This window comes from Cervus elaphus, chromosome 17 (assembly GCF_910594005.1).
Source record: "Cervus elaphus chromosome 17, mCerEla1.1, whole genome shotgun sequence".
In the NCBI taxonomy this organism is placed as follows: Eukaryota; Metazoa; Chordata; class Mammalia; order Artiodactyla; family Cervidae; genus Cervus; species Cervus elaphus.
This window is the reverse complement of record NC_057831.1, coordinates 4,730,730-4,742,398: the sequence shown is the minus strand read 5'-3', so window position 1 is coordinate 4,742,398 and position 11,669 is coordinate 4,730,730. Positions and strand designations below refer to the sequence as shown.

The 11,669-nt window shown below is 39.0% G+C and overlaps 1 protein-coding gene across 1 annotated transcript in view; it reads right to left on the bottom strand.

The window, feature by feature from the left end:
* Positions 1-332: 332 nt before the first annotated feature.
* Positions 333-11,669, bottom strand: part of TNIP3 (TNFAIP3 interacting protein 3) — a 109,503-nt gene continuing 98,166 nt past the window's right edge. The window contains exons 12-14 of the mRNA XM_043871192.1: positions 11,436-11,534; positions 8,353-8,413; positions 333-1,109 (exon numbers count right to left, since the gene is read on the bottom strand). Of these exons, the coding sequence (XP_043727127.1) occupies positions 1,078-1,109; positions 8,353-8,413; positions 11,436-11,534 (192 nt within the window). The 3' untranslated portion in view covers positions 333-1,077. The remainder of the gene's footprint in view (positions 1,110-8,352; positions 8,414-11,435; positions 11,535-11,669) is intronic.

The following is an 11,669-nucleotide window of genomic DNA, read 5'->3' as shown; positions in this document are numbered from 1 at the left end:
TTTTAATTGGTTTGCGAGGACAGAGTTACGCTTTTTGTTAGTAATTATGCAAATACACTGGAGAAGGCAATGGCACCCCACTCCAGTGCTCTTGCCTGGAAAACCCCATGGAAGGAGGAGCCTGGTGGGCTGCAGTCCATGGGGTCGCTAAGAGTCCGACACGACTGAGTGACTTCACTTTCACTTTTCACTTTCATGCTTTGGAGAGGAAATGGCAACCCACTCCAGTGTTCTTGCCTGGAGAATCCCAGGGAAGGGGAAGCCTGATGGGCTGCCGATTATGGGGTCACATAGAGTTGGACACGACTCAGGTGACTAGCAGCAGCATGCAAATACACAGGAAGGAAAACAGATTTGACTGCAAATTCATGTATTTTTGAACTTCTCTAAATACATATGTACACAGCAAAGCCATCACCATCACATTAGGATTTTATCTTTCATAATCTAGTCCACCTAAAAATGAAGTAGGCTTACAATTTCTCATCTTAAAGAAATGATTTGTGTTTATAGTTTCAAATTTACTATTTTCTTTAGGTTGAATCCATTTAAGAAAGTAGATACACCTCTTCAACTCTGTTTATTGGTTCTCTGAGGTGAACAATCATGAAATTAGCATCTAGATAAACTGGCTAAAGACCTAAGCCCCTATAAAAACAATGGGAGCAGTGTTAAAATTTCATAACTGCAGAAACTTTTCCCCTAGGGAACACATTTAAATCAACACACAATATCACTGCATCACAAATGGAGTTGCTGAAATCATGAAATCATTTCTGAAAGTCCAACAGCAATATGCTGAACAGAGTTTCGAGGCATCACCCATAATTCATCAGCCTGATCTCATTTCCAGGAAACTGGAAGTTGTGATAGGCTGTAAATTCTGGCTCCTTGGACTCGATCAGGATCTCAGCTGTCTCAGCCTCGTCCTCCATTCCTGCCAAGGGGAGCCATGCCTGGGCACCCGTAGTGAAGGCGGGGTGTGTAGCGGTGGAGACAGGAGCCCCAGCAAGCAGGGGGAGAGGGCCCTCCGCCAAGCTCTCCCCGGCCTGTGTGCCCCTCTGCCGGTGTGCGCATCTACTGACTGGCTTTCTTTTCTGAGGGGAGACCTGTGAAAACCAACGGGAAAATGCTTCAGATTGAAAATTAAAGGTTCACTTCTCTTATTCTGGCTTAGGGCTAACATAAACTTTGAGGCTGGCAAGAAAAGAAATACTTTATTCATGAGCCCCCACAAGTTTACACTGAGGAATCAAAAGGTGGCAAACGGAGGGTTATTATTTTCAGCATTGACATATGCTTACTATTTCCCGAAATCACTTGTGGCCTCGTTCTAATCATGCCTGACGAGGAATGCTCTGTACTACTTCTCGTTCTTGCTGGCATTTTGGTGGCTCTGGCATTTGCTTATGAAAGTGAGTTATACATGTTACTATTAGGTTCAGTACTCAACCCACAAAGAGATAATTGCCAAATATACTACTTCAAAAATATGATACTGGGTGCATTATTGCCAAAGCCATAGAAAAGATCAGAGTTGGTAAGATGTAAATGAGTATCATGAAAACCAATGTGAAAAATTTGGAATTTTAGTAGAAGCAGGAAAAAATGCCACAAACGAGTGCTAGGGAAGACAAAATCAAAGAAGTTTACTCATGGCAACAGAATTATTGCCATGAATGCCAATATGAATGCCAAGTAATGGAGATTTCCTGATTGATGATAACGATTTAGTATGTTAAATGTTTTATATTTGCTGCCCTGCATTTGGCAATTTCAAATATATGCTAAACTAACATTTTAGTAACAGGAAGATAAGAAGTTACTTTTTCATGTTTAAGAAATATTATTCTGAGAACTGTGGTCACTACATAAAAAAATATCCACTGGAAACCACAAATCTTATAGAAGAAAACATAGGCAGAACTTCTTTGACATAAATCATAGCAATGTTTTTCGGATCTGTCTAAGGCAAAGGAACAAAAGCAAAAATAAGCAAAGACTTAATTAAATTGAAAAGCATTTGCACAGCAAAGAAAACTATCAACAAAATGAAAAGACAAGCTACTGAGTGGGAGGAAAATACTTGCAAATGATTTGAATAACATGGGGCTAAAGCTAACAAATATAAATAGCTCATATAACTCAACATTAACAGAAAACAATTGAAAATGGACACAAGACCTGAATAGACTTTTTTCCAAAGAAGCAGACGTTTGACCAATAGGCACATGAAAAGATACATCATTAATCATCAAAGAAATGAAAGTCAAAACCACAGTGAGAAATCAGCTCACATCTGCCCAAATGACTGTCATCAAAGAGACCACAGATAACCAATGTTGGCAAGGAAGTGGGGAAATGGTAAACCTTGGACACTGTTGGTGGGAATGCTAGTTGGTATAGCCGCTGTGGAAAACAGCATAGAAGTTCCTCAAAAAAACTAAAAATAGAACTAAATATGATCCAGCAATTCTACTCCTGGGTACATAGCCAAAGAAAACAGAAGCACTGATTCAAAGCGATATATGTATCCCAAAGTTCATTGCTTATAAAGATCAATGTTTGTCTAGGAATATATTTACCACTTGTATTTTCATATGTTCCTGTACATGTAAATGTACTTTTGCATTCTATTTAGTATTCTTGTAGCAAAATCACTTAGTTTACTGATAGGTTTTGACCTTTAGAGTATTAAAGGTGAAGTGGCATTTTTCCTACAATTCTTTTCTAACACTCTAGAAACAGGCATAACATTATCTGCCTCTAAATTTCAATCAATTCTTCTCTATTCACTAAGAAAGTAAAATATTTTATAAAAGAAAAATATTGCTTTGTTCATTGGTATTGAAAATTATACAATGCATAGTCTCTAAGTTTCTGCTGTTTCTTACATTTCTTGAGTAGTTTTTACTGTTTACACTGGTTTTGTTATCTCTTCATACAACTGGGAACTGTAAAAAGTCCAACTAATCCAAGCCATTTACCAATGTAAAATCACCTGTAATGTTTAAATATAAAGACAGTTACAAAAAGACACAAACTGAAAAATATAGATTCTGACTTTCAGGACAGACCATTAGAATTTACTTAAATACAATAAGTGCAAAGTGTGATACTATTACATTTTACTTAATATGGCTTAGCGGTTACAATGTGGGGGCGTGTCTGTGTCCCAGCCAGTCACCAGCCACGGGGGGTTCGACAACTCATGTGATCTCTCTGCTCCTCAGTCTGCACATTCGCAAAACAGGACAACGGCAGTCCTCATTTCACACAGTTGCTGTAAGGTTTCGATGAGATAATAAACATAAAGCACCTACAGTAGTTTCTGGCATATAGTCAGTGTTATAGGGTGAACTGCGCCCTCTTCAAAGGATATGTTTAAGTCCTTGGCCTGTAAACATGTCCTTATTTGGGAATAGGGGCTTTGCAGATTAACATAAAGCTATACTGGATTAGCCTAATCCAATATGACTGGTGTCCTTATATATATAAGAAGGGGAAAATTTAGACACAGACACAAAGGGAAGACAGCCACATGAAGATAGAGACAGATTCAGGTTATGCTGCCCCAACCAGGGAACATCTGGGATGACTAAAAGCTGAAAGCAGCAAGGAAGGACGCCTCCCCGCCCCGGGCAGACTCTGAAGGGAGCTTGACCCTGGCAACACCTAGATTTTGGACTTCTAGTTCTGAGAATAAATTATGTGAGAGCATAAGTTTTTGATGCGATAAGACACCTAGTTTGTGGTATTTTGTTATGGTTGCCCTAGGAAACAAATTCAGCCATTATTCTATTAATTACTTATTACTTGACATTGGTAAAGGCCAGTTAGAATGGCTGGGCTTTGATCTTCTGTATTGTAAAGAAATAATGATGTTTGCTTACAACACAATCTTGCATGCTTACATTCATGCGGTTCCAAATATGTAAGAACTGAACTCCAGTTTATTAGACAAAGTTTAACTCTACACCATATGAGAATTTTGGAAGGTACAGAAGTGATTGGCATACAACACAGTCAAAAACCATAGCCTTATAACATTTCAGAAAGGAGTCAACAATGTGTTTTCAAGGTTATACTAACTCTACTGCGCCATAATTGTTTTGGAAACATGGAAATCATTTTGCATACCATTCTGATAATGGATAAAATGAGATTGAAATATTCTTTGTAAAATCACACGTTTAAACAGAAACTATAACCCATTAACATCTGTGGACTTCAAAGTAGAAAAATGCCATTACTTAATGCTATGCAGAGAGAAAGCCAGGAAACTCTCAAAGATTTGAAAACCTTTATTTAAATCTTTAGTTCTAAAAGATTTGCTTTTCAGTGAGTCCCCAAAGCATTCTAAAATAACCACGGCTGTACCTGAGAGCAAGGCTGGGGGTCAACTGAGCCGATGACTCTCCCAGGTGTACTAAATACCTGCTGACCCGATGCTCGGCCAGGGAGCCCTTCCCCTCTTCAGAGAGCCCAGCTCTGGACCTCCGCCAGCCAGACTCCCTTTCACTATGTGAGCCTGCCTCCCTTTAGAACAAGCCCCAGCACCCGCAAGCAGATTCTCTGCCAGGCAACCCTGGGTCTGCTTCCAGGCCCCATGTGGTCCTCTTCTGTTTGTAGGGTGGTGAGGGGGTATATGGATGAAGTTGGGATTTGTCCGCTAGGCTGTTCTCAAATTCACACTCCAGACCCCTCCCTGGGGGAAGGTGAGAGGGCTCGGGTGGGGGCACTGCCCAGGTCTTTCCATGCGTGTTCTGGCACAGAGCTGATTGAAATCTGAGGGTCCTAAAGTTGACATTGGCCTTCCAGCTTCATTTATCAATAGGAAGATCAACTATACTTTGGGATTCCCTGGTGGCTCAGATGGTAGACTCTGCCTGTAATGTGGGAGACCTGGGTTCGATCCCTGGGTCAGGAAGATCCCCTGGAGGAGGGCATGACAACCCACTTCAGTATTCTAGCCTGGAGAATCCCATGGACGGAGGAGCCTGGCCAACTACAGTCCACGGGTCACAAAGAGTCGGACACAACTGAGCGACTTCACTTTCACTTTCTTTTGCACCCACTATACCTTTGAAAAATCAAAAATTACACATACTGCTCTATGTGTGAAAATCAGAGTCACTATTTCAGGTTAAATTATAATAAGAGGAATCACAAAGGAAGATGCTAAGATAAAAATATCCTACATATATTGGGGTCAGAAACATAGATTTGTCATGAGTTGTAGGAAATTAATAAAAACCGAGAACTAGGACAATCTATAAAGCATATATACTAATTAACATTAATTTAAATATCCATATTTTTAAAAGGATCTTTTTTATTTAAAAATAAAATATTTAAAGTATTTATTATATGAGTAAAACTTAGAGCAATTTTCAGAAATAGTTTCTGTTTACAGATTATCAAAATCAGAGTCTCATTTTTCTACTCAATTTTGTTCCCACTGCTTGAATTTTGGTATTTCTGGCCCCAAACACAGGCCATATTGACTAGCACTATATTCTTGAATAGTGGAGAATAAATATATCAGTCATAAAATGAGACAATGGAAATATCTTTATAATAAAAAGATTTTTAAACCTATATTTTAAAAACAATACCGCAAAATTATTTTTAAGAATTCTGAGCAATTGTGTTGGATCTACAAAGCAAAAGGAGCTTTCCAATTAAATGAAACAAAAACTAACAAGAATCCCTACTGAAATTAATTAATGGTACATGCAATGTCTGTGACAGCGTGATTTCAGAGCTTCTGCTAAGTCTCATGACCTGGCTTGACCTTGGAAATAGCATCAGCTTTGGAAACTAGAAGAGGAGCAGGTAGATTTTTATTTTTTTTTTATTTTTTTTTTTTTCAGGTAGATTTTTAAGTAAGGAGTTTCTCTCTATGATGGTGCTGTAGTCATGATCAGTCCTTTCCCCTGCTATGGCCAAGCCACAGTTAGCTGCAGAGCTGTGTTGGTATGGAGGTCAGGTTTCAAATGGTAATATCCCTTCAGTTTCCACTGACTGCTCATGACACATTTATTACACACTAATTCTTACGTGGGCTTCCCTGGTGGCTCAGTCTGCCTACAGTGTGAGAGACCCGGGTTCGATCCCTGGGTTGCGAAGATCCCCTGGAGGAGGGCATGGCAACCCACTCCAGTATTCTTGCCTGGAGAATCCGCATGGACAGAGGAGCCTGGTGGGCTACAGTCCATGCGGTTGCAAAGAGTCGGACACAACTGAGCGACTAAGCACATTCTTGCATAGTTAGTACTATGTCTGTTACCTGTGACGATCTAAGTGTCAAATGAGAGGCACAGATAATACACGCTATGACTTCCTAGGAAGAGGAGATTATCGAGGGTTAGGTACTAGTCCCATAAACTATCCGATTATATCTATTATATATCTATATCTATCATATATCTATCATTTTAGAAAATTTTTAATATAGTGAGAGAGGTAGGTTTTCAAGGGCACTATAGGATGTGATTCAAAGCACAGGTTTTGAAGTCTTAATATACCTGAAATCTAATTCCAGGGCTAAATCTTCCTAATCAGTTTCCTCATCTGTAAAATGGTCACTTTATAGCATTGCTGTGAAGATTAAAACAATGTTTTAAAAGTACTCAGGTCGCTACATAATAAAGCCTAATTTTTTATTGTAATTTTGCATCTGTAGACCATGTCACACAACATGCTTTACATCACAAAGCTCTATATTTTTTAACAAATAGACAAAAATCAGTAGGTCTCACACACTGACTATAAAACTATATATTTGCTTATTATTTAGTTTCTGAAGGTCATCATAATTCATTCCTGTTTTATATAGTTATTAGGTTCTATGATATTGGTCCAAGATGAATACAATAGTGATGTATAAATGGCTTTATGATATTATTGAATTTTCTACTGTATAATTTGCTGTCTAGTGATTAAACTCCAACTCAAGAGAAAATATCTTCAATATTCATTCCAGATCAATATAATATAAAATGGGAAATTATAATTGGGTGGCAACTCAGCTATTGTATAATAATGGATTTCAAAAACATAGAGATTATGCAACAACCATTAAAGTTAATAGCATGCCTTTCAGTTAAAAGCTCTCCATTAAGACTTGAACCCAAGAACTTTATTAAAGCCAGTGGTTATATTAGTAGTAGAAAAGAAAAAAGAAAGTACTACAGTCTTTTGATAAATATGTAGATATTTTATTAGAGAGTTCTCACTTTTTATCTTTCTTCTCCATAATGCTACTGTCAGCTGTGGCCTTTGCCACTCCCACTGCTTCTGTGTACAGTTGTCAAGGTTGTGTACTGCACAACTGTGGGAAGCTCCATTTATGTAGACTACCATGAAAAGCCCCTGGACTTGTGAAGTTCCCAACAGGAGAAACTACATATGGTATCCCTGGCCCCCTACTTCCACTCCATACTGGACTCCTTGTACTAGAAACTAGAATTCTGTGACCTCAGATATGAACTAAAGGAGAAAACATTTCAAGCATGGCCTAAAACTGGAATATGGCTCATTTTCAGCTTTTCTAGATAGATTCCAATATCTGGATAATAACAACTTAAAGAGCTACAGGTGTGTGTCACGTGGGATTTTTAAGTATGTAGCAGACATGGCTGACTTCTGCTTGCATGTGATGAGAACAGAAGTGGGATTATGATTATAACCCAGTTTATGCAGCCCACTTCTGGGTGGCCTCACGAGAGCAGAGAATCAAGCAACAGAATGTCTAGCAGGTTCTGAAAAGAAAGAGGAGCGTGATAAACCAGAGAAAAATAAAACAAAAGAGTATTCTTTTTTGTGAGCACTTTGCAAGTGACTTTTTACTGTTTTCCAGCACACTTGAGTGGGTGTTGTGGGCAACTCTGGCCTAAACTTGGAGTCTGACATTTATTCATTAGGGAACACGGCCCTGAGCTTTTGGTTTCCTCTGTCTGCCAGTGACACTTGAAACTTCTGTCTAGCAACCTCAACATGAAAGAGTGATGTGCGTCTGAACTTTGCAGCAGAATCACGGAACTTTGCTGTTGTTGTTGTTATAACAGAGCCCTGCTGGAATCTCTAACCCCAGATGGAATACTGACTCTGAGACAGAATAGGAACAGAAGTCAGGACTGAGAGCCATGCATTTCTGCACTCCAGCATTTTCTTTTTCTAAAGGAGTTTGATTTAACTCCAGGCGCATCACATTAGAGTTGTGTATGCAACACAACTTTATAGGGGATCCTCCCCAAGTCCAAGTGAATGCATGTCGAGTAAACATCCCCCCAAAGATCCTATTTAAATGTAAACATGAAAGAATGCTCAATCCAGCTGTGGTCTTACCATTTGCCTTGTGCTGCACATCTGGCGGAAACTGGTCAGGGGCATACCACTGGTAGTCTGGCTGTGTGGAACAATAAAACATTATTATAGCAACATGGGCTGCAAACCAAACACAGCGGCACATTAAAGATATAGCTATCCTATGTGGCTTTATTACCCAGGCAATGCAAAAGTAGTTGCTACCCAAACCTGTTGTCCTCTTATCTCCCTGATCACTGTTACCATCTCCCTACCCACCTCCCTCCTAAATCCACTTAGTGTTCAGTCAGCATTTGGGATTCTGACTTTTTTTTTTTTTTTGAAACAGATGTGTTTTGAATATGTGCAGAAGTATAAACACATTTGTAAAAACTTACTATAGCCCACAAATAAAACAAAAGAATTTATCATCAACAAATGCTCTTTTTTAAAACCCTCGCACAGGAGGTAACAGGAAGACCAAGACAAAAATGTACAAGTTGAATGTTTTCCAGTGGTCCAAGGAAGAAAGCTCAGCCAGGAGGACATGGCTTAAAGAGGCTCAGGATGCTGAAGCAGGGAAAACTTTCCTTTTGTCCTGTTCCTCTGCAGAAACTGTTCTAAGTTGCTTAGACAGTTTAGACTAGAGGCAGTGAGAAGACAGCGCATACTGGGATTCTTCTCTCGGGATTTCTCCTAGGTGTACGCCAATTAAGAACAGCTAGACATTGAACCTCAGGAAAACTGTCAAATGAATTGTGTTGAAATAAATATAAACTATGGGCTTCCCAGGTGGATCAAGTAGTATAGAATCTGCTTGCCAATTCAGGAGATGCAGGAGATATGGGTTTGATCCCTGGGTTGGGAAGATCCCCTGGAAGAGGAAATGGCAACCCACTCCAGTGTTCTTGCTGGGAAAATTACATGGACAGAGGAGGCTGGTGGCTACAGCCCATGGGGTTGCAAAGGGTCGGACATGACTGAGCGCAGACAAACAAAATATAAACTATAGACCTGAATTTCAAAATATAGGTCCAAGGCCAGAATATTTGCATTTACCCACTTAGAACAGAGTGGTCTCAGCTTTACCCACCCAGGAGGCTGGTCTGTCTTCCTGCTCCTCTACCTCTCTCGCCAAGACATAGTGAATATAAAGCTTTTGTTCTATTATTCAATTACCACCTGAAAATAACTCAGGAACATTTTTTCTAACAACCAGCCAATAGGGAGCATTTTACAGGCTGCCAGACCACTACAAGTAGCCTAAAATTTTAATTCCTGACAAGACGCTAAGAAATACTGGATCTGGGGCAGACTGACTCCTCTTTACCCTCACTCAGACACCTAGGCTCTTGGCTCCTTTTGGTACATGAAAAAACTAAAAGAGGATATGAGATCATCTCTGTTTTTCATCTCCTCATTTATTTTTAGATGTCTCAAATAACACTGGATAAGTGACGTGAGCCTCAGTTTTATATTCTAGGACAGCTGCCAAAAGAAGGTGAATATATCATAATTTTACAAACACTACTGCATGGACTTTAATTCAGGCTTAGAAATAAGCATGAAACATGAAATATTCTTTTAAAATGAACTCTAGGAGTTTCTGTAATTTTTATCCTTATACTGACATTTTGTCTAACTGAATACTGCTTGAAAATGTAGCCATTACATGACTTGGAGTCTGGTTTCAAATACAGACCTTTATCTGGTGACAATTTGATGTGATCTGGACTGCCTTATTGCTTATAATTGATAGAAAAAAACTCAAGTTGGTGAATTTATGCCTTCTTGAAGATTTGAAGTAAACAGTCATTTTTACTTCCAGGCAAATTTGAATGACTCATTGGTTTTCTAGTTAACCTTCCACAAGAGCATTTCCCCCCAATTCCCTAACCTGTAGACAACTAAACTCCTTAGTAAATTTTTATCTCTTTATGTTTCCCAAAATATTAATTTCCTTCTATATTCTGAAAAAAAATTTAGAATGATAGCTGTGTTTGGAGATTCCCAGAAGTATTTCTAATGAAAAGAAAAAAGTAAGTAAACAGGTAAAGAAAAAAAAATGGAGAGGAGAGAGCAGACAGAAGCAGCAATCAACAGCAACACAAAAAGAACCAAATTCTCATCTGTGCACTGTGTCACACCAGGGTCAAATAAGATGCTCATTAAATTCTGACATCCTGCTGCCACCCAAAGAGTAATTATCTCCTCTCTTGGAAAAGGGCTTTTGAGTCACACTCAAATACAAAAGTGTGAGAAGTTTCAGGCAACTCTGCACTCCTTGACTGTTCTCCTAGGAAAATCCCAGTTAAAGTTTCAGATTCTTTGCATAATCAGAAATATGGTTAATAATAACTAAGGGAAAAGAGACTGTCTGAGCCAATCCAAAACGAAGAAAAACGCATGATTTATTTCCTGCATAATGACTCTATGTAGGTGAAATAGAGAATAGAGACAAATTTCCAGACCATGGGGGAGGGTGGGTGGAATACTGCCATTGAGAAGGAAAGGGAGGGTGTTTTGGGTCTGACTTATTCAGGTTGACTGTTCAAATCAATTCCACTCACAAATAATTGCCTCACTGTTCACTTCATTTTGCCTGGGTAGACACAGCCATAGAAAGCAACTTAAGTGGGTCACTTTTTATTGAATCCTTTAAGAATACCCCTTCAATTGGAAAATGTCAAAGACTATTTTGCACAGATGTAACCATATTCACAGTAGTTGAATATAAGTTTACAACTGAAAAAAGCATCTCCCAGACTGTTTTGTTATATTCATTTTGCTTTTCTTTATACACAGAAATGTCTTCTTTGGTAGAGTCATACCAAATGACCCATGTCAAATGGTATGTTTGTTCATGGAATTTTAGCTCAATTTGATACCTTTCAGTGAATGTATTCATATCTATATGTTCTGTAGATGCAGGGTTCCAAAGATACTTAGAGTGTACATTGACCACTGTAACTGTGCAAATCAAAGGCTAAGATAAATAAGGCTCTTTATGTAGAAAATAGTATGTGCCAGTATTCCAGAGACAGACATCATTTCTCCCAAAAGAGAATATTAGCTCTTACTAGAGACATAAGCACTTAATTGTTGGAATGAAAGCTCCTACTTACTGGGTGCTTCTGTGGGTCCTGCACAGTCCCAGGGCCCATCAGTAGGTATGGATTCCTCAGGTGGAAATTCCAGCCGCAGTTACAGGTTGGGAAATACATCTGAGGAGAAGAGTGCTGTTAGTTCACCGAAAGCAGATGCCCCCTGCGGAGACACACTGACCCTTGCTTTATACAACCCCGAGGTTTGGTTGAAATCTTAAGGTTTAGCCTAAATCTGGCATAATCCAAATTCAA